General features: G+C 48.6%; 8 protein-coding genes and 1 non-coding gene across 9 annotated transcripts; 6 read left to right on the forward strand and 3 right to left on the reverse strand.

Moving 5' to 3' along the window:
• Positions 1 to 461: 461 nt before the first annotated feature.
• Positions 462 to 5243, reverse strand: FOBCDRAFT_151305 (uncharacterized protein). Its single transcript, XM_031181019.3, has 3 exons — positions 4942 to 5243; positions 1312 to 4891; positions 462 to 1263 (listed from the first exon to the last, which is right to left on the reverse strand). Exons 1-3 carry the CDS (start codon positions 5152 to 5154, stop codon positions 608 to 610), a joined length of 4449 nt encoding a protein of 1482 aa, XP_031041787.3. The 5' UTR covers positions 5155 to 5243; the 3' UTR covers positions 462 to 607.
• A 184-nt stretch (positions 5244 to 5427) lies between these two features.
• FOBCDRAFT_1493 (ribosomal protein S17-domain-containing protein) lies at positions 5428 to 6750 on the forward strand. The gene is made up of 4 exons (XM_059608312.1): positions 5428 to 5573; positions 5661 to 5836; positions 5999 to 6237; positions 6292 to 6750. Coding segments are annotated over exons 1-4 (486 nt in total). The 5' UTR covers positions 5428 to 5571; the 3' UTR covers positions 6361 to 6750.
• A 196-nt stretch (positions 6751 to 6946) lies between these two features.
• Positions 6947 to 8145, forward strand: FOBCDRAFT_255174 (uncharacterized protein). Its single transcript, XM_031181021.3, has 2 exons — positions 6947 to 7516; positions 7570 to 8145. The coding sequence occupies exons 1-2, from the start codon at positions 7028 to 7030 to the stop codon at positions 7999 to 8001; spliced, it is 921 nt and encodes a 306-aa protein (XP_031041789.2). The 5' UTR covers positions 6947 to 7027; the 3' UTR covers positions 8002 to 8145.
• A 303-nt stretch (positions 8146 to 8448) lies between these two features.
• On the forward strand, positions 8449 to 8522 carry FOBCDRAFT_t6. The gene has a single exon. It is a non-coding gene; the product is annotated as a tRNA-Val (tRNA).
• A 213-nt stretch (positions 8523 to 8735) lies between these two features.
• FOBCDRAFT_313632 (UV radiation resistance protein and autophagy-related subunit 14-domain-containing protein) lies at positions 8736 to 10516 on the reverse strand. The gene is made up of 2 exons (XM_031181022.3): positions 9701 to 10516; positions 8736 to 9653 (listed from the first exon to the last, which is right to left on the reverse strand). Exons 1-2 carry the CDS (start codon positions 10275 to 10277, stop codon positions 8827 to 8829), a joined length of 1404 nt encoding a protein of 467 aa, XP_031041790.2. The 5' UTR covers positions 10278 to 10516; the 3' UTR covers positions 8736 to 8826.
• Positions 10517 to 10820: 304 nt separating this feature from the next.
• Positions 10821 to 12483, forward strand: FOBCDRAFT_283220 (uncharacterized protein; the record flags this gene model as incomplete). Its single annotated transcript, XM_054702701.2, has 5 exons — positions 10821 to 11123; positions 11175 to 11298; positions 11354 to 11405; positions 11593 to 11725; positions 11774 to 12483. 5 exons carry the CDS (start codon positions 10821 to 10823, stop codon positions 12257 to 12259), a joined length of 1098 nt encoding a protein of 365 aa, XP_054558676.1. The 3' UTR covers positions 12260 to 12483.
• Positions 12484 to 13324: 841 nt separating this feature from the next.
• FOBCDRAFT_1521 (kinase-like domain-containing protein) lies at positions 13325 to 14865 on the forward strand. The gene is made up of 6 exons (XM_031181025.3): positions 13325 to 13505; positions 13562 to 13603; positions 13661 to 13839; positions 13900 to 14094; positions 14148 to 14567; positions 14616 to 14865. Exons 1-6 carry the CDS (start codon positions 13433 to 13435, stop codon positions 14727 to 14729), a joined length of 1023 nt encoding a protein of 340 aa, XP_031041793.1. The 5' UTR covers positions 13325 to 13432; the 3' UTR covers positions 14730 to 14865.
• On the reverse strand, positions 14866 to 18281 carry FOBCDRAFT_283222 (uncharacterized protein; the record flags this gene model as incomplete). The annotated part of the gene is made up of 1 exon (XM_031181026.3): positions 14866 to 18281. One exon carries the CDS (start codon positions 18279 to 18281, stop codon positions 15351 to 15353), a length of 2931 nt encoding a protein of 976 aa, XP_031041794.2. The 3' UTR covers positions 14866 to 15350.
• Positions 18282 to 18916: 635 nt separating this feature from the next.
• On the forward strand, positions 18917 to 20427 carry FOBCDRAFT_266836 (autophagy protein Apg6-domain-containing protein; the record flags this gene model as incomplete). Its single annotated transcript, XM_031181027.2, has 2 exons — positions 18917 to 19001; positions 19052 to 20427. The coding sequence occupies 2 exons, from the start codon at positions 18917 to 18919 to the stop codon at positions 20425 to 20427; spliced, it is 1461 nt and encodes a 486-aa protein (XP_031041795.2).
• Between the last annotated feature and the right edge of the window lie 371 nt (positions 20428 to 20798).

The raw sequence follows: 20798 nt of genomic DNA on the forward strand, positions 1-20798 counted from the left end.
TATCATATTGTACTGAAGGGATCTTTTCAAGAAGCAGAATTTGAAGAGTCACGGGTTGTTTGGCGAATTTATTGTTACTCCCAGCATTCTTTTGTTGTGAATCAAGTCCTTGACAGTGGCCAGGCAGACGCTGGCAGTATCAACCCACAAGACAGTCGCTGAACAAGCACTAGCGAACAGTGGCAGTAGAAATGAAATCTCTTTCAGTCACTGAGGTGTGTTGGCCTTGCTGTGTGAGCACTGATCCTGCCTGAGAAGTGTAGATATTGACAATAAAGAGATGGCTTTGTTAACATAGTACCACATCAAAGCAATACCTAGGGTGCCTTCAAGTTTGGCCTTATTGTATCACCTCCATTCCGCTGAAAGGTCTTTGATGCTTACGCAGTCATGGACAAACACGAGATAATAGTTAGTGAATAGATGATTTTATTTTCACAAAAGCCTTTGTTGTTAAACATCGGCCAATGGAGCAGTGCCACAAAGCACTGCTATAGACAAAGACAAACGCAAACCTAGGTATCTGTGTCCAAACAACGCCAGTGATTCGTTCCCATATGCTCCAATTCCCGTTACCATCGTCACTCATTATACTGGCTTATATGCACTATCCTGCCTTGCGACCTCTCGCAATCAGTCTTCCGTGCAATTCAACCATCACGTCACTCCACTGCTCTTCTCTAGCCCCAACAGCCTTGCCAATCCGTGCCGTTAGAAATTCAGTCACTTTGGGTACGTTAAAGTGTTCACCATACAGCACCTTAGCATCAGGTGCAATCATCACGTCGAGTGCTTCGGCGCTGCTTTGACCCTGGAGATCCAGCTTGATTTCAAGACGAGTCTCAAGAGGCACGAGCAGCAGAGATGTTGTGATGGCTATACTTGAGTCGGATGTTTTCTCCACTGTCGTGGGAAAGGTAGCGTTTAGTCGGACAACTTGCGACGAGACGAGGTTTGCCTTGTCCCAGGCATTTTGGACACTTTTTAGGAGGTGGGCAACCCCAGCGCGGCTATGAGGAAGCCCATGAACGTAATCTCGAATACTCTGTAAGAAGAACTCCTTCTCTGTTGTCTTGGGAAGTGCGTTCTGTTCCCGGCTATCAGCGATATACCAGAGATCAATTGCCGAGTTCGGTTGATGCTCCTGGAACGCGGCGATATCAAAGACGATCTCAATCTCACGCCTGTAGGCCATCGATAGGACAGTGCCAGATATGCCAGTCACTGACCAGCCACATTGCTTCTCGATGGAATCAACTCGAGCTAAGACTGTGTTAGTCACTGCCTTATAGTAGATTTATAAAGACTTACCTTTAAGACTGTTGACCTCTGTGCTCGTCCAGCCACGGCATTCCTCTCGTATCTTCTCAGACTCTGCGATTTCATCGACACAATTCTGCTTCTGGGTGATCAAGTCCTCGACTTCAACTTCTGAAGATTGGAACTGCTCCCTTAGCTCTGCGATGCGCTTCTTCTTATATTCGACGTCCTCATCCAGAGACGCCAGCTCGTCGCGGGCAGCCTCAAGATCGGCAGGGTCACAGTCAGCAAGCTCCCGGGCGATCTCCTCGAGATTATTGCTTTCTTCCAGAAGGGACTTATAACGAGCCACAATGGCGGGTAGCACGGAATCAAGGAGACTCTTCTGCTTATCCAGAAGCTTCTTGTCGGTTTCCATACCATCGTCGATTCCTAAAAGACCTTCCTTCAATCCCTCTTGCAGTTTCATTCGCCATTCATACCACATGGCTTTGCTTAACAAGCGAGCGTGGTTCTTGACGTTCATAAACTGCTTGTCCATCAGAGTCTTGATCTCAGGTGTGGCCGCCATATACTCCTTGAACAGAGGCGGGTTCTCCTCAAATGTGTCGGTCTCAATTTCCTTCACGATTCGTCGGCCTTCCGATATATACTTCTTCAGCTCACGGCATGAGTGCTGATAGAGTTCAAGCATTGGCACTGTGCAAGCTCCAGCAACAACACAACGTTCGAGGGAAAGGTCCTCTTCACCGTCATCAAGGAATCCGCTGTCAAGGGTTCCGGGAGCTTGCGTGTGACGACGCTTGGTTGTTGTCAGCTCCATGAAGCGAATAGAGGTCATGTTCAGGAAATCCTGAAGATGAATTCTATCTCCGTCTTGGTCGGCCTCTGCCTCTACTTCGTCCTCCAGCTGCTCCGCATCTCTGATCGGGTTTTCATCGAAATTCACCTGGTGTCCAGCCCTGTCGTCTTCAACCTCCTTGAATCTACCCTGATGCCTTGGCGTGGTTGCTGCATCGGGCTTCTCTGGCGAAGACGAGGTCGGTGTAGCAGTATTTGGTTGCAGGCTTTGTCGGAACGAATAATTCAATCTTCCCGTCGTCTCCTCTTTGGAGGGCGGTTGCTGAAGTCTGACGTTCTTGACAGGGCTTCCTTGGTGACCTTTGAGTCTTTTGACACCATCGTTATCCTCTGGTTCATCCTCATCGTCGTCAAGTTCATTAGGCCGCTTGCCGAGAAGGCCTTTGGCACTTCCTACATGAAGGCTCTTGCGACCCCTGAGCGGCTTACGCTTAGGACTTAGGCTGTCAATCATTTCTCGTAGGTTAAGTGTGGCTTCGGCGCCATCAGCTTCCCTCTCAAGAATCTTTCTGCGGTTTTCTTTATCTTCTTCTTCCTGTGCCTCGCGATCAATCTCTTGTGTCATCTCCTTGGGGTCTTCAAACATGACGCCACGCTTTCCCGGCACGAAATTTGTAGCCATATCACCAATAGAGCCTCGTCGATCGAAAAGCGCAGCGACCTGTGGGGACCCAAGTCCAGCCCGGTCAGCACCAATTCCTGACAAGCTTCGTTGGGGTGTAAGTATGACTGTCGGAGTTCGGTTGCTGTTTCTAAAATTATTCTGGAAAAGACCTTGCTTGGGAGTGGACTTGACAGGCGATGGGGTCCTTGAACTAGCTCTTGTCGTTCTGACAGAAGATGGTCGCTTTGGCGAAGCTGAGCGAGGTTTTCGTTGCGTAGAGCGAGGTGTAGCCTTCTTTTCCGATACAACTGAATCGAGTTGAGGCGTAGCTGGTTTGGCTGATGTTGGTGTTTTGGCCTTGGTTGACTGCGGTGTTGTTGTTGCTTTTGCAGGTGAAGGTGTGCGAGAGTTTCGAGGATTTGCTTGCGGAGTTGAGATTTTAGTACCAGTGATACTTCGTAGAGCACTCCTTGGAGTCCTTGAGGGTCCGGGGCTTGGTGTCTTAGTCTGCTTATTGCTCGGCGTTGTGGGTTTAGCTTGTTCGTCAACTGCAGTCTTGCTAATAGCGGCCTGAAGCACATCATCAGGACTATCTGCACTATCAGCCTCCTCTTCCATAACCCGCTTGCCCAGGTTTCGTGAGCCACCTGTCGCTTTGCTGAGAATACCCCCAATGGCAGTGGTCATATCCATACCCATTGTAGCATCGCCTTCATCCTCATCCGCATCCTCATGGTCTTCTGGATGGTCAGTTCCGGGTTTTGACAGGATCTGGCCAACTGCAAGAGTCATATCCATGGGGGCATCATCATCATCATTTTCATTTTCGGCACGGTTGACCGTACGCCTTCGAGAAGCAGCTATGCTCTTCCGCTTCTTTTGTGACAGGACTCCGCCTATAACAGTAGTGAGTTCCATTGACATGTCTTCGTTGCCGTCTGACCCCTCATCTTGCTCGAGCGCTGGGCGTTTGATACCACCAATTGCGGTCGTGAACTCCATGGTAGCCTCTTCCATTGGGGTATCCTCTTCCTCTTCCTCTTCATCGTCATTGTGAGCGCTGGTTCTCTGGGGTTGGCTGACAATACCACCAATTGCACGCGTAACATCCATAGACATATCCTCATCAGGATTATGTTCTTGTGGAGGTTGGGGTTTGATGATGCCCCCTATTACACGAGTGACGTCCATAGACATATCCTCATCGGGATCATACTGCTGTGCGGGTTGGGGCTTAATGATACCGCCGACTGCGCGTGTCATGTCCATATCCATGTCCATACTCATGTTGGTTTCGGTAGCGTCCTCCGTATCTTGCATTGCTTGAGCTTGCTGAGTCCGAGCTGGAGGCGGTAGATTTTCTTGATCTTGTGCAGCAATGTTGTTCTTGTTCTCTTTGCCCCATCCAAACATGGGGATATATTCTTCGTCCTCGTCAAGGTCGTCGTCTTCTTCATCTTGGAGTTGTTGATTGCCAGCTCTTCGCGCAGCCAGTCTGAGTGCTTCATCTAGGGTGGATGACTCTCCATCGGAATCGACCGATCGATCTGAAGCAGCTGTTGTTCCGGTCACATCATCGACAGTCATCATCGTGCCATCGTCGGATTCGCTGCTATCATCATCGCCATCTTCCTCAACATCGGCAACCTCTTCGACTGCATCTGCAGGCTCGGAATCTGAACTATAGAGCGTTGTCGCAGTGTCGTCTTCGGAGTTGTGGAAATTGACTGGTGGGAGTCCGGAACTTCGTCTCTGCTTCTTCTCTTCGTCATCGCGTTCCTTTTGCTGAGCGGCGGCATTGGAAAAGGCTGAGTTTCGCCTTGTTGAGTCAGTAGATGTCGTCGAGTCCTGGTTAAATTCAACTTCATGAAACGTGTGTAGAGTTGCCTCGGCAGCAAAAGATACGCGACGGTTTGCAAGAGATTTGCGACGAGCATCGCGACGCTCACGCTCCTCTCGTTCCCGAGCTGCAGCTTGCTGCTCTTCTTCTGTCTTGACTGCGATCTTGGATCCGCTATTATCCGCGCTATTCGGAGTCGAAACTTCTTTTGTTGGTTCTCCAAAGTCAATTAGATCGGGTTGTCTCGGCTTCATAGGCGGTATTTCAGGTATCGGCATGGTTTGTTTGAGAATTGAGCGCGGGGCTCTTGATGGGACTGCAAGAGACTGAATTTATTAGTTATTACTGTATGGAGTAAACAAGAATCATGTCTCACAGCTCGTCTGTTTCCGTTGGCTTTCATGAGAGCATCCAAGCCACCAGGACCTAAACTCTTGCTCCTCGACTTTTTGCGACTCGCGGCCAACGAACTTGTGACGTCGACGGTCGCATTTTCTTTCTCGAACGCCTTGTTCACATCTGTATGGGCCCCGATTGATCTTCGCGTACGCCTTGTAGCAGGCAAAGTTGCATCAGCGGGTGCCATCATGCGTAATTGAGCTGTTGGGTTTTGTCGAGTCTAAAGTATAACCCCAACATGAAGCGCGACGACGATAAGTGATAGTGGGCTGTGACTTGGCTATCTCGCGTGTGTTTGTTTACTTTGGCTGCCAGGGGGGAGGGTGGGGCCAACATCGATCAACTTCAAATGACCCACTTTCGATCACAGCCATAGTTCACGCCTAGTCACGTGAACTTGAGCCACAGCATTTTTAGTAAAATCACGTGGGTGTCTGGCACCTGCCTCGCGAAAATTACAAGCCCTAATTATCCTTACCTAAGGAAGGCACGCAAAAATTGGTGTTATTTTCTCCTTCCGCCTAGCATAGCCAATCTCAACCTCGCCTCACCCAGCTCAACCACACGCCATCTCGTTACGGTACCTGCCCGAGAAGGATAATTCAAGATGTCAGTGACAGTCCAGCCCAACTGCAGCGTCGAAACCGAATGAATACACGATGTCGAAACCGAATGAGTCGCTAACCTTTGCATCAGGGCGACCGAGTTGACCGTCCAGTCGGAGCGTGCTTTCCAGAAGCAGCCTCACATCTTCCAGAACTCGAAGACCAAGACCAAGAGCACCCGACCGGGCAAGGGTGGCCGACGATGGTACAAGGACGTCGGTCTGGGTTTCCGAACCCCTAAGGCCGCCATTGAGGGCAGCTACATTGGTACGTTCGACAGATTTGAGATTTGGGGACTTGGAGGAGCACACGAAAACGAATTTTGCCAAACGATGGACACATAAACAACGACATCAATCGACCGTGCTGGGAGGGATTTGCGCAAAGAAAATAGACGTTAGAGCGCATCACTAACATTTGGATCTACAGACAAGAAGTGCCCTTTCACCGGTCTCGTCTCTATCCGTGGCCGTATCCTGACCGGTACCGTCGTTTCCACCAAGATGCACCGCACCATCATCATTCGACGAGAGTATCTCCATTTTATCCCCAAGTACTCTCGTTACGAGAAGCGACACAAGAACGTTGCCGCCCACGTCTCCCCCGCTTTCCGTGTTGAGGAGGGTGACCAGGTCACCGTTGGCCAGTGCCGACCCCTCAGCAAGACTGTACGTTTAGAACGAGAGATCTGATATCAGGGATGATCGCTAACATGATTCAAGGTCCGCTTCAACGTCCTGCGTGTCCTGCCCCGAACTGGCAAGGCTGTTAAGAAGTTCTCTAAGTTTTAAGTTGGGACTTTCTTCTGGCATTTTTTTCGGCGTGATAAGCATCAGGAGAGATGGGAAGTTTCTCCTGAAGGGTCGGGCACCGGATGTTGCGTTGCAAATGATTGTGCTATAGATGCAATCGCGAATAAAAAAGGATTCACGAAGACAATTGTTTTGGGTTGATGGTTCAATCGGGCGTGATATGGCTAGGAAAAGGGTCGTCATGATCTCAAGATTACGTTCATACCTTTGACTATTCGCCGACCAAAAAATGCCAGTGCCGTGAGGAACTGTTGTTTAACCTTTGTGATGCGGTTGTGTCTGTGGTGAAGATTCCAGTTCATGATAGATGCAACTGAAGTTTGATGATGACGTGTCGTTTCGCCTGAATAAAAGAAATATTTATGACAATGATATGAGGAATTCCCATCTGAACTAAGTGCTTGATGTTATGATGTCGAACCAGCTGGAATCGTTGGATCCTATGAATTCAATCTTGTCTGATGAACTACAAAAAATGGAGTTGGTAGGTATACAGTGCTGCGTACAGTGCATCGCTGAAATTCTTACCTCCACTTATCACAGTTGAAGCTATAGTTTGGAGTGTCAACTTCAAGTCCAGCTTCGAACTCAATTCCAACCCTTTTCCCGTAGATTGGCGCCAGTTTAGAGAAACAAACTTACTACAATGGGTTGGATATCTTCGGTCCTTGGTACCGACAAGTCGTCAGACCCTCTTTCGAAACTCGATCCAAGCCTTCGCGACTTTCTGGAGAAAGAATCTCCCCTCAAATACCCTTCGAACCAACCTACGAATCCTCCTCCAGCAAATCAGCAGCCCCGAAATGCCGATGCAGCGGTGACAGCTGCAGAACCACAGAAGCCAGTCGTACCTTCGGCAAGCCTGTATCAAGACGGTCGATATGCCCACCTCTGGAAGAACTACCAACCGCTCGCCGAGATCGAGGCAGAGACGGCAACAGATCACGAGAAGCTAATGAGCGTCTTGGAGGCATACAAGGAACGAAAAGAGGCCATTGGCAAGGCGGCATTGGAAAACTGTGCGGAATACCAAGAGGAGTGGGTGAATTGCATGAAGCATGGAAGCTGGGAGGATCAAATGCAGATGTGTAGGCATCAAGTTCGAAGATTCGAGAGGTGTTATATGATGCAATCAGTATGTTGTCTACTTTCGCTTCACTTAACATCTTAGTTCTAACTTTGTTTTAGCGTTTTCTTCGAGCGTTGGGACATGGGTCAGTGGTGGGCAGATCGCCTGAGGTGGAAGAGGATATCCAAATGCACGCCGACTCTCTTTATCAGCGAATGATCAAGCACGAGGAGGCAGTCGAGAAGGCTAAGGCGGAAGGACTGCCGGTTCCGGTCTTCCAGACAACATTACCAAAAGCCAAGAAAGATGCGGTCATGCCCACCGAAGAACTTCAACAACAATGGAAAGAACAGCTTGATAAACTACCAGCTGAGGAACGTGCGGTTGAAGAGGCTGCTCTTCGTGCCGATCTCCAGGCTAAGGCTGAGGTTGCCGGCAGCGTTCAGAAGATCTGGGATACACAGGCGGAGCAGAGAAAACAGAGACAGGCAGAGGGGACCTCTACATTTGGGGATTACATTGCATCTTTGTTTGGAAAATCTGGGAAATAAAACGGCGGGAAAGAGAAGCATATTGTACAATCCTGTATATCATGACGAGCAGACTATGGCACATCGCTCCAAGCTGCATGACTCAGTGTAAGACTATACGAATAAATGTATCAATACAATGACTGTGTTTTTGGTTATTGTTTATTATGAACTTCCATTAATCCAATAACTTAGGATGATTTCCTTGTAGTACCTCTCTATTCACCGGTATGAATATTCGCCACCAATGCGTCGCCACTATAGTAAATATAAGCCTTATAAGTAAGCATTAGACAGCTAATACAATCCAAGCAGATTGCAAGGGACTTATTTATGAGAACAATGTACTTTCATCTCATAACTCAGCTAAAATATTGTACCTTTTGCTACCCTAGAGCAGGTGAATAAGTCTCACACTTGTTTCCAACTTGAGCGTCAACTCGCAGCTGTCCTCGTACACATTAGCACGGTTCCGTGGTCTAGTTGGTTATGGCATCTCGTTAACACCGAGAAGGTCCCCGGTTCGATCCCGGGCGGAACCACATTTTTCGTTGTTCTAGGTACTGAAGCACCGATATTATTTTTGTACTGCGGGCAGAAGAGAACAACAGAGCGTGGGTAGGCGAGGTCCCTACCTATATAACTCTATGCTCGGTCTTGGGATATACTAATATAAAGAGATAAAATAAAATAAAGTTTATATACTAGCTGGCATGCTTTGGCAATAAATAAATGCAATTTACTTAAGGTGAAAAGGTTTTTATCTCTTTATTTACTCGTATTATCTTCACAGCAGCTAAATTAATTACAAGTAAGTATTTGTTCATTGTTCTTGGTAGAACAATATCATCTATTCTTTACCTTCATCCACCCACTCGTTCCCCGACGCGGGGAATTCTTATCGCTACCTAGCAAGTCTTTGTTGGGTTGATTCGTATCCACAAGCTCTTCTTCAACTTTCCATGCATCATCATCCAGAACTTCCCAGTCAGGGGCAGGCGCCTCGCTGAGCAGCTTCTTCTTGAGCTTGTCGGCCAATTTGATCGGACCGGGAAGCTTGAACGTCTTACTGAACTCGGTGCCCTCAGCTCCGCCGAGGTAGTAGAAAGTTGTGCCGTGGGAATATTGTCCCATGCGGCTGGCTTGGGCATCGGTATCATTCTTAGATGCGCTCGGATCCTTCTTGTTAGATGATAATGGATAGAGGTTTCCACCAACATTTTGGTGATTTGTGAGGAGCTCGTGTAAGTTGCGGCCCATATTGCAAATGTCCTCAAAGTGAGTCCTATCACCTATCGAAACACCTTGCGTACTGCAAGCCCAGGCGATGTTGTAGGCGAGCAAAGTCACACCTTCTATGAAATATGAGAAAGTTGCTGGATCTTCCTTGGCCAACAGCGCTGGTGGTTTGTCAATGAAAAGAGGTCTTGGACGTGAAACACGCTGGGACTCTGTGTCTCCGGAGTGAGAAGGATTCCCTACTCCTGCCTGACTAGGAAATACTGGATCCCCAGATCTGTAAGAAGCAGAGAGATTGAAGATAGTTGGCCGTGGGTAGTCGCGATGAGGAAGAGTAATTGCCGCAGGAAGACGGATTGAAAGATAGTGTGATACGAGCATAAGGATATGACAAATGTGGCTGAGAGATGTTGAAATCATCTCTGGCGTTGATGCTGTAAAGGAGTTAGTATATAGTTAAAAGAGCCGTGGGAGAGCCTACAGTTCATTGTGGCCAAATCGACAACGGGAATTCCGCCAAGGTAATACTCATATTTGCCAGTAGAGCCTTCTTTAATACGTTCAAGTCCATATAGTCGGGCTGCCTCCATACAAAGAAAAGATCTTGTACGAGCCATATCGCCAGCGCTGCGAGACCACTTATACTTAAGTCTGCCAATGTCCGTTTCTATGTCTTTTTGCTGTTTTACTCTGCGCTCAACTAGGCCACCAGATACAGCTGCGATATCCGACTTGCGACGAGAAAGTGCAGCTTTCCGGGCCTGGATCTCCTCTCTGGCAGTTTTGATGTCATTTCTGAGCTTATCGGCAGCGGCCAAAATTTGTGTCGTTCTATCTTCAGCTGTTCGTTGTTGTGCCTGTAGTGATTCCTTGTGAAACTTGTTTGGGGTGCTCGTCTCATCTAATAGTTCGCTTATTTCATTTTGGAGACTCTCGTTTTGCAGGAGAAGTTCCACATTGTTTATGCGACCATCAAGAAGGGAGTTCCGGGCGTCCACGGTACAGAGAAAAGGGAGACGCTCTGTGTCGTGAATGCGATGACAGATATCGCAGTCCATCCTGGCTTTGTATCTTTGCCACTTGCGTTAAGGCAGTTGTCGCTATCTGTTGATCTAAGAAGACCAAGGGAAGCACGTTCAGCCTTCCGGTAATAAAACAGGAAAGGCGGGGCGCATCTTTGTAAGCCCGAGATAAGTGATTGAAAGTGAAAGCCAGATGACTTGTAGGCTTTGAGGTTGAAGATGGGAGTCACGAGTCGAGCAATGATAGTGACGGTGCTGTGGCGCATGAACGTAAGCCACACAGGCAGCCAACTAAATGATGCAGGAACACCCACTTCAAGACTTCGACTGTTAGTGAGCAACTATATTTGATTTAAATAACTTCACCATTTAGGTACCGGGAATTAATTTTTCCTTCACTGAACTGTGTCAACTTTGACAGAGAAATCACCACTCCGTGGAATACAAGATTCAAGACTCATTACCGACGCCTCAAGACAGTTGATCAGGCTGCTCACTCGACAGTGCTGCACGTTCCTAACACACACCCCTGTTGCTTGGCCGACAACACCCCTGGCGATTCAACGCGAAATGCCCAACATGGATACAGCACTTCCACTACAAGAAGACGGCGAGAACCATCCCAGTCAAGACGATATCAAACCTTCTGTCCCTGCTCCTGAGGAAACAAACATGAGTAACATCCAGAAACTTCCGCACGCTAGTATAAGGACACCCGAACCTCAAGTTGATCGACAAGCCAACAATTCTGATCCACCAGACACCCCTGGTGCTCTAGAACCGTTTGACTGGGATGAGTTTGAAGCGCGTTATGAGGCTGCTTTGCAAGAGGCAGATGAACGGGAGCGGGAGATTCTGAAGGAGGCAGATGCTCTATCAAAGGTGAGTTCTTTTGAGCAATGACATAGACTGATGAAACTAACGTCTGGCGAGTACTTCAAAATTTGGGCTGCGTCTGCGTCAGCGCACGATGATGAGCGGGCAGCGAAGCGCCTGCAAACACGACGACGCTTTGTGAATCTCGCTGAAGATAAAATGGAACGGAAACAACAGCATTGTGAGCCCGATGTGCTTTTCGTCCCATCCTTTAACCAAATATTGACGCTTTGCAGATGATCAAGTTGTGAGAGCCTTCGAAAGTGCTCTAGCGCTTCTCAAGTCCCAGTGAGCTATCTATGGGCTCTGAGTTGGTGGCGGAAGCTTTAACCGGCTCCATCATCAAACTTTTGGACTGTCTTCTCACAACTTACTTTGCTTGCCAAATATGCTAGCCAGGCTGCCAGGACATATTTATCTCTTTTCACACTGGACGAACTTGATGTTGGTGCATTGGCACGTGACATAATTTCAGCCTGGACGCGTCTTCCGCCAATCTCGCGAAATCGCAAATCATGCCTGATCTCGCGTTAAAGAAAAACCAAGACATGCCGCAATCAAATAATGGAAGTACGACGAATGCGCATGTAATACCCAACATTTCCCCCGTATGTTACCCAAATATGCGCAGTTTGATACTTTACTGATACTTCTAGGATGATCTTGTTGCTTTCCACGAATCCCATTTCTCGCACACAGCCGTCGCCGCCTTCGGATCTGAATTCATAGACTCGCCCCCCCAGGATCAAATTCAAGATGACGCCGTCGACGACACCTGGGAGGAGGAAGACGATAACCTGGGCTATTATCCGGATGGTGTGAAAAGGACTTTGACGGATGCGCAAATCGAAATATTTCGACATTCAGAACTCGAAACTCTGCGCAAAGAGAAAGAAAGAGCGAAACAGCTGGGCTCGAAAGAAACAGCGCCGTCGAGCGAGGCCATGGATTTGAGCGATGATACCCCTACTTCCACGCAAACCAAAAACATGTCTTCCTCATTACCCGCTTCCTTTCAGAGTAATAAGAAACGAAAGAAGAAGAAAGGTCTTCAGCGCCCTCGCCCCGAACCGAAACCAGACTTGCGCAAACGAACCTGGGACGTTGTGGACAAGGGCTTGGACTCGCTGGAATACGACTAAGCATGTTCCCTGGATGTAGAAGGGATACTGCTTTTGGAGTCTCGAACGTTACCCACCAAGAGATTTTGATTTGTAAGTTGATACTCCCTAAAGTGTGTTTGAACCTCGTTATGATGAAAACCCTTGTATCGTCATCCTTAGTCGGATCGGGGCTGGAGGTGGACGAAGTATTGGCTTCGGCTGATATTGACACCTCTGCAGCCCTGAAATGTCGAGCAATTAATCTTCTCTCTGAGAAATGAGGCTTTTTATTCGTATTCTTCCTAGCAAGCAGTTTGTTCATGTTGCTAACCCTGATCGTGGTGTAGCATACGGTCTGAATCAGGCCACTTTGACAAGTTTCACAACGCAGCTTGTTCGTATTGTATGTCTTTCGACGACCAATGAAAATATGAGGTAGGCGTTTTGACTCCAGTAGATGTCAAGCCATGTATTTTGTTCAAGGCCTATTCGTGACGCACATGTGTCTGTTTGGTACCAATATTGAATTCGTCTTGTTGTCGGGGTCACAGGGAAACAAGTATATTCTCGAACTACATACCTCTAGGAGATGTGTCTACTGTCTAGACCTACCCTAGGCTTAGCTTGTGCATAAGATAATTATATTTGTTTAGATGATGACAGGATGTTCATGAAGTAACATTTATTAGCAGACTCAACCCTTTGGCCTTGGAGAGCCTAAGCCCTTCACTGTTTCTCCGACAGCCTCTCAGTCTTTTTAGACTTTATGTAGGTTAGTAGTCCGTAGTCAATTAGAAGTGAATGCCAGAAACAGCCAGGGCGCATCCACTCAATTCAGATACTGCACAAGCCACCATCTATTTGCCTTGTGATTGATTTGGAGGTACTCGTGCCCATTCGGCAGGCCGATAAGCGCCCCAGCGAATCACAGACCAGCCCGCCCGCCAAAACAACGGGGCAAACCTGGACTGGGCTGGACCCGACCTGAAATGCCATCCCACCTTGATTTTGCAAACCAAGTCAAAGCAGGTCCAGCCTCTCCTCTTCAGCCTCTTAGACTAGAGACCTTGGGCTGGGCTCGATTAGACATATACGAGTATCTCGGCCTCAACCTCTCATCTTCAGCATCTCTATCGCTCCGACCGTCATCGACGTCCCGTGACACCATCTTCTTCTACCGCCTCCCTGCGACGGTCTCGATCTCTGCCCATCATGGCGCGCGTCTACGCCGATGTCAACCAGAGCATGCCCCGCAGTTACTGGGACTACGACAGTGTTAACATCAGTATGCCCTCACCCCACGTGAGAATTCCCTTGACAACGAAGCTGATAACCATGTAGGCTGGGGTGCCCTAGAAAACTACGAGGTCGTCAGAAAGATTGGTATGTCGTCGTTGTCCATTTCGTTTGCTTGGTTATTGACCCCTTGTGCGTCTGTAGGCCGTGGAAAGTACTCTGAAGTCTTTGAAGGCATCAATGTCGTCAACTACCAGAAATGCGTCGTCAAGGTTCTAAAGCCTGTGAAGAAGAAGAAGATCAAGCGCGAGATTAAGATCCTCCAGAATTTGGCCGGAGGTCCTAATGTTGTTGCCTTGCTCGACGTTGTTCGGGATGCGCAGGTTGGTGCCAACTTTCTCAACTGACATTGTCAACATGTAACTGACCACAAACGCGAACAGAGTAAGACGCCGTCCCTCATTTTCGAGCACGTCAACAATACCGATTTCCGAAGCCTCTACCCTAAGTTCAATGACATCGATGTCCGGTTCTATATCTTTGAGCTCCTCAAGGCTTTGGACTTCTGCCACAGCAAGGGTATTATGCATCGAGATGTTAAGCCTCATAACGTTATGATCGATCATGAGAACCGAAAGGTTGGTCATTCTGGCGTGACACGTCTGACGTAGAGCTTACTGACAGTTTCCAGTTGCGTCTCATCGATTGGGGCCTGGCCGAATTTTATCACCCCGGTACCGAATACAACGTTCGTGTGGCCTCTCGCTATTTCAAGGGTCCAGAACTGTTGGTCGATTTCCAGGAGTATGATTACAGTCTCGACATGTGGAGCCTGGGAGCCATGTTTGCTTCTATGATCTTCCGAAAGGAGCCGTTCTTCCATGGGAACAGTAACTCGGACCAGCTTGTGAAGATTGCAAAGGTTCTCGGTACTGATGATCTGTTTGACTACATTGATAAGTACGAAATTGAACTGGATGCGCAATATGACGACATTCTCGGACGATTCCAGAAGAAGCCCTGGCATAGCTTCGTCACCTCGGAAAACCAGCGATTTGTTTCTAATGAGGCCATCGATTTCCTTGACAAGCTACTGCGATACGACCATCAGGTTTGTTTATAGCTCCGACATCTCCTATTTGATCTAACATTTGTATAGGAGCGTTTGACCGCCAAGGAGGCGCAAGCGCACCCCTACTTCAACCCCGTCCGTGATCCCGAGGTTTTCAAGCAACACCTTGCAGCTGCTAATGGCGCTGCCAACAAGTCTTGAGAGTGCTTGGAGTCGTAGCTCTCCAACACTCATCATCTCTGGCGATCCATCTCGTGGCAACTCTTAACCATGATACCCTGGACCGGCGGTTACTGCTTTCCTTTGTCGGTTTTCCAACCCTGATAGGATACACCCATATTGGGAAGAGAATATCTCAGCCGGATCCGCCTCGATCCTTTCCGCCGTGAAAGCGCGTCTACTCAGTGGCCCTGTGAGATGGATTTCATGAGAATGGGGCTGTATGAGAATATCCTACAGCCTTAGCATGACGTATGATTCGATCGGTTCGGTGCGGTGAGGAGAAGCTTGCGCGACATGCCGCATCATCTCGGACGTTGTTACGGGGGCGATGTGGAATGAGACAATGTGGTTTCGGCGTTCCAGGTTCTGGGGGTTATAGCACATTGAGATCGAGGGCTAATCTAATCACCAACACTCCTAACCTTTTTTTTAGCTTTGTAGTTGGAGGTTTTCATGCTTTTGGGTCAGTTTTTCTCGAGTAGCGTTAAGCATCAAATAAAACCACAGCGCTATGTTTGCTTGTTGTATATTGATTCCCACAAGGCTTTATTTTCTATGGTCTTCTCTACCAAAAGTAATCTGTGAGATCAGAACGGCCATTCATATACAAGTGAAGCAAAAGTCTCGGCCACATTGATAACCATCTATACCACAGGTTCGTAACGTGCCCCCCGGTGTCTTAACAGTGTTGGTAGGACTGGACATCTCATGGAAACGCTTTCTACTGGGGGTCCGTTGGATTTCTCTGGTTAGGGCACTCGCTCGCCAAATCCTCTTTGTTGAAGGACGGACGCTTGCTGTCTTTGATGTTGATTTGACTCTGCGCGCTAACTCATCCCGAGACTCGCCGGTGTCTGATTCCGAATCCGACACAAATGAGAGGAGGGATCGGCGTGATGATGGTGCACGAGTAGTACGAATGGAAGCATGACGAGGGGTGTGTGGTTTGTGAGAGCTTGAAGGAGGTTCTGTAACGGGAGTCCTGGTATCTTTCGGCTTCCGTGGTGTCGATGCCCCATGAACCATGGTATCTCGAGGCAATTCGGGGAGAGATTCGTCATCATGTACAGCTTCGTCTTGAGGAGGCGCATAATCAGAGGAGTTGTCGTTAAGACGAGACCTACTCTCGTCAGGGGGATCGCTATAGTTGGGAGGTTCTTCAACATGGACGGGCGAAGAAGGACTAGCGGTAGATGACTGCTCGTCTCCGATGATTACAAAGGTCTCTGGTGCTTCCATAGGCCCCTCCAGAATTGTACTTGGTTCCTGCAACAGCCCGGATGGCGTCAGAGGCACCGGCTGTTCCTCCTGGTCATCTGAGATATCCTCATTGAGTTCTGTTGACTCGTCTGTGCTGTTATTGGACTTTTGGAGCTTTTCCCAGGACCGCCGAAGCTTGATGGTCTCATCTGAAGTTCTAGCTTGTGATCTATAAGACGCTGGGCTCTTGGGTTCGCTCGTTAGATGATGTGTTACTGTACGTTCTTCAGTCTCTGTATCATCATGATCCAATTTTTGTAAGGTTTCTTCATCGCGATCGGGACAACCATGGCTCCTCGTAGCATAGGTCGAGTGATCTTTGGCCCCAACTTCAATATCGAGATTCGCAGGATTCGACTTCTTTGGCGCTCCAGCATCATGCTGTTGAGGCACCGTGGGGCCCCTTGTTATGACCTTCGTACTGGAAACAGTATTATTATTTTGAGCCTTGCGTGTTGAGCCTTTGGGTCTTCCCCGCTTGCGCTTGAGAGGCTCTATAGTCTGGCCCTGCATACCCCCAACCGTAGGCTCAACTATGGGTGCTGCTCGTTGGTTGGGTTTTGGTGAACTACTCGCAACATAGACAATGGGCTCAGCGCTTCGAATTCGATCCTGTGTTGGCATGAGTGGCGGTGGAGGTTTTCGGTTTTCTACCTGGCGTTTTGGTGCTCTGATCCTTGAAAGAACAAGAGGAGCTTCGTCGTCTGAAAGCTCCATGCTAGGAACGGTAGGTACATCAGAAGCATAGTGTCTGTCGTTGCCCGTCTTGCGCTCCGGTGCCTCAGGAGCACTGCTGTTGAAAGGAGTCGCGGTGTCCTGTGAATCTGGTACAACCTGCCTTTGGGAGGTCGTCCCCCTTTCGAGTACTTTTGTTGGCAACGCATTGTCGTGAAGCTCCTCCGAAGACGAGGCACACTCGTCGCCAATATGATCGACGCTTTCGAAGTCTTTGCGAATAACTGGATCAGCCTTGTATAGCTCCACGCTTAACCTCTGTCCTGATTTCTGCCATTCTTTGGCGTCGTCCCATGAGATCTTGCCCATATACTCAGTTTGTTTCCTCGCTCGGCCAGACCGTCTCCGACCAGAATCGTCTTCTTCGTCGTTCTTCTGAGGCACTTTCACAGCATTTCCATTGGTTTCTTCCAGTGCCCCTTGTGAATGTCGATGAACCTGGCCCTTCGCAGGTGATGTTTCTTTTGTTGGGAGGACAAGACTCGCCTCAGGGGTCGACGCTACCTCAGTAGTCTCAGAGAACATCAAATCATCGTCGTCGTCGGTATCATTTATAGTTCTATCAGGGGCCAGATCTTCCTGATTATCGCGTGGCTGTTCCTCAGACATGGATTTGTGATGGTCATCTGCAACTGCCTCCTCTTCCGTACGAGAGCTGCTAGGGTGTCTGCTCGTCGCCTGCTTGGAAGATGCTTTCATAGAGCCGGCCCGCTTTGTCCTCTTGGCCCGGTTACGACTCCAAATCGATGTCTGTCCGTTATGAGTAGGGAAGTCGTATCTGCCCCCGCTAAACCAAGGTCCTGGCATACTCGGCGGCATGTTAAAATATGGAGGAATATCGTCCCGACCCCAGGCTTGCATGGGAAACCCGTGCATTCTTCCCCAGGGCCCAAATCCTGGAGTTGGTCCGAATCCAACTGACGAACCTGGTCCATAGGATGGAGGACCAAAGTGAGATTCGCTGGTATGCAACATGGCGTTAGAAATTTGTGAGGGATCCATGGCCGTATCCATATCAGTTTGTAGTGCTTCCCGGGCGACTTCGCTGTGAGTCCTTTGGCTCGTTGGCGCAACTTGTTCTGCAAACGTTGGTTCTTGGTTGTTCTGATTGTCGCTCTGAGAATGTTGTACTCCTTTGACTGGTTCTTCGCTATCGGAATATCCATCCGTAAGGTCCTCCAGCAGAACTCCTTCATCTTCGTCGATATTACTGTCGCCCTCCATCCATAGTCCTTCAACATCTCCCTCGTCACGCATATTACGCAAATGACCGTTGTTAACGACAATTTCTCCAGTGTTCATGTCGATTTCGTCGCCAATGCCCTCAAAGTCCCGGCTGTATTTTTCGATAATATGAGCCATTGTGGCTTGCAGTTTATGGTCAGCATTCGCCCGCTTGAGTGCAAGCTGAATATCAGGGTCTCGGCGCATCCTGATCTCTTGGGGATGTGAGGCAAGTTCGTCATCGTCACTTTCATCTTGTGCCTCTTTTTGAGCTGAAGAGCCCTGTCGCCTTTTCTTTGTCGGTGGCTCCATTGTCACTATGAAGAATCTTTGTCGACATTAAATCATGCATAATTTTGCGACATATTCTTTAACAGGATGCATGGTAGCCTTCCATTTTGATGGCTCCTGCATTCTTTGATGACGATGTTTCGTTGGAGGAGCAACTGAAGGGCCTAGACGCGCCGTGACGCGCCATTAGGGGCCGTGCATCGCGTAAAGTGCTTGGCTCCATATGGATCTTATCGATCAATTTGGTGGGGTTAACTACATGCTTAATGCAAACCATCCGTCCATTATCATGTGGACGCTATCAACCTTTGATAGCTTCATGTGACCTTGTGAAAGAATATGAAAGCCAGGCTTAGTTGTGATAGATCTTTCTTTGTAATTAGTTTCTTTTCTTTACTTGTTGTGTAATGAAGTATATAGCTTATTCTAAATTTCTCCATATGATTCCGTACCCTGTGATCAACTGCGCATTGGCTCGTGGCTCCCAGTGCTAAACATAACCCGACGTCACCGCTAAGACATCCACACCTTACTCTGTCCATTTCTTTACTTTCCCTACCTTTCCCACCAACGACACGGGACGCTTTCTCAAAAGCTCTGTACAGCGCATTCATCCAGCAACCGTTCTCGAACAATGCCTGCTCGCTAACCCAAGTATGAACTGCCAGAAATGCCGCCAGCCTCTCAGGCTGGACGGATCCCTCGAGGACCTCAATCCAGCCGCCTACGATGTGCTTGTTTGTATGTGGCCTGATCCTTTTTCTGCGCATGTATCTGACCTCGCTCGCCAGCATCTACATCTCCCCAAACCCTCAAGAAATCATCTGTAACGAGCCCACCGATTACGCAACCACAAGAGCAAGCGCGCAAGTCTCTATACGAAACAGTCTCAAGAAATACCGGGCCACCGACGTTCAAGCGCAACCATGGAGGGCATCCCCGCGATTCCTCTATGTCTTTCGTTTTATTGTCAGAGTCCCAGATGACTCACCCGAGTCAGCCTCCAGAGTCTCACGCTATGCCAACAGCATTGCGCCGTGCCAGCTCTGCCAGAAGTAATGGGGATAATGTTGACGCGCCTGTGGGAAACGAGATGGATAGGGTCAACCGACTTTTCGAAATTCTATCTGCGCGATCCGATATCGACCACCCTATCTGTGTTGAATGTACGGAAATGCTTGTTGAGGGCCTACAGAAGAAGCTAGAGGTTACTTCACGCGAAAGAGACGCCTATGTGAAACATCTTAAGGAGGCGAAAGCAAACAAACCAAGCGAAGAAGACATGAAAGCTCAAGAGGAAGCGCTGAGAAAAGCTGAGCAGGATAGAGCAACAGCTATGGAAGAGCTGAAGAAGCTGGAGTCGGAAAAGACTTCCTTAGATGAGGAGCTCGTAGCTCTTGAGGAGGAGTCGCGACAACTGGACAAAGAGGAGGAGAAGTTCTGGAGGGAACGAAACGAGTTTGCTACCAAGATGGGTGAATTCCAGGCGGAAAAGGACAGCATCAACGCCAAGTACAGCAACGATTCCCAGCTCCTAGAAAAGCTGCAGCGATCTAACGTATATAACGACACCTTTTGTATCAGCCACGATGGGAGCTTTGCGACAATTAACGGTCTTCGGCTTGGTCGTCTCTCTAACAAACCGGTAGATTGGCCAGAAATCAACGCCGCGTGGGGACACGCACTGCTACTCTTGGTTACCGTTGCGGACAAACTTTCCTACAGATTCGATGGATATGACCCGCAGCCCATGGGAAGCACGTCAAGAATCATCCGATACGAAGTACCAAGCCCTTCTTCCAGTCGACTAGGCAGTCGCGCTGTCAATGCCCCCCCAAAGAAGCATGTACTTGAGTTGTACAGCTCTGGAGATATGCCTCTAGGATTAACATTCATGCACCGACGCTTTGATAACGCCATGGTTGGGTTCCTGGAGCTTGTACGACAGCTGGGCGCGTATGTCCATAGGCAAACAGATGCAACTGGCACACCTCTTAGCTTGCCATATAAGATTGACGGTGACAAGATTGGCGATGTCAGCATCAAACTCGGCATTGCGCAAGATGATGGATGGACGAAGGCGTGCAAGCTGACATTGACGTGTTGTAAGTTTCTGCTCGCGCACGCCAGCAACGTCACTTCCAACGCAAGAAATGGTGGGAACTGAATAACTCCGCCGCTAGTTGACTGAAAGAACTTGGGGTTCTCTGATTTGGGTTCTCTTGTGTCTCCCTTAGGTACTAAAAGTGGTGGAGTTTTGGACAAGCTGGACGGCGTTATAGGGTGGAAATTGAGCATAGAGGCTGCGTCCCTTCTGTCGTATAGAATTATTTGGCATCATAAATGGTAATGAGGTGACAGTCCTTTTTGCCTGTCTGCCTCATTTCCAAAAAAGCGCAAACATTGCAATTGTGTGTTCCGGCCCGTATCATACGAGAGTGGTGCCTTCTAGTCACCTGGGTGAGTATTGCTGGCACGTCTGCTTTCTGTATAGAGGTTCACTTTTCGCTTTGTAGGTACCTAGGAAGGCCGACACCT

The sequence above is a fragment of the Fusarium oxysporum genome, chromosome I, assembly GCF_013085055.1.
Source record: "Fusarium oxysporum Fo47 chromosome I, complete sequence".
Taxonomy (NCBI): domain Eukaryota; kingdom Fungi; phylum Ascomycota; class Sordariomycetes; order Hypocreales; family Nectriaceae; genus Fusarium; species Fusarium oxysporum.

Excerpts from the sequence above, each read along its gene's own strand:
- FOBCDRAFT_151305 (XM_031181019.3), bottom strand. The coding sequence starts at position 5,154 with ATGATGGCACCCGCTGATGCAACTTTGCCTGCTACAAGGCGTACGCGA. Across the intron at positions 4,892-4,941 it reads CCAACGGAAACAGACGAGCT|TCTCTTGCAGTCCCATCAAG; the intron begins GTGAGACATGAT and ends TAATAAATTCAG. Across the intron at positions 1,264-1,311 it reads AGAGGTCAACAGTCTTAAAG|CTCGAGTTGATTCCATCGAG; the intron begins GTAAGTCTTTAT and ends ACACAGTCTTAG.
- FOBCDRAFT_1493 (XM_059608312.1), top strand. Across the intron at positions 5,837-5,998 it reads CATTGAGGGCAGCTACATTG|ACAAGAAGTGCCCTTTCACC; the intron begins GTACGTTCGACA and ends TTGGATCTACAG. Across the intron at positions 6,238-6,291 it reads GCCGACCCCTCAGCAAGACT|GTCCGCTTCAACGTCCTGCG; the intron begins GTACGTTTAGAA and ends ACATGATTCAAG.
- FOBCDRAFT_255174 (XM_031181021.3), top strand. The coding sequence starts at position 7,028 with ATGGGTTGGATATCTTCGGTCCTTGGTACCGACAAGTCGTCAGACCCT. Across the intron at positions 7,517-7,569 it reads GGTGTTATATGATGCAATCA|CGTTTTCTTCGAGCGTTGGG; the intron begins GTATGTTGTCTA and ends ACTTTGTTTTAG.
- FOBCDRAFT_313632 (XM_031181022.3), bottom strand. The coding sequence starts at position 10,277 with ATGGACTGCGATATCTGTCATCGCATTCACGACACAGAGCGTCTCCCT. Across the intron at positions 9,654-9,700 it reads CGATTTGGCCACAATGAACT|CATCAACGCCAGAGATGATT; the intron begins GTAGGCTCTCCC and ends ACTCCTTTACAG.
- FOBCDRAFT_1521 (XM_031181025.3), top strand. The coding sequence starts at position 13,433 with ATGGCGCGCGTCTACGCCGATGTCAACCAGAGCATGCCCCGCAGTTAC. Across the intron at positions 13,506-13,561 it reads CTACGACAGTGTTAACATCA|GCTGGGGTGCCCTAGAAAAC; the intron begins GTATGCCCTCAC and ends ATAACCATGTAG. Across the intron at positions 14,568-14,615 it reads TACTGCGATACGACCATCAG|GAGCGTTTGACCGCCAAGGA; the intron begins GTTTGTTTATAG and ends ACATTTGTATAG.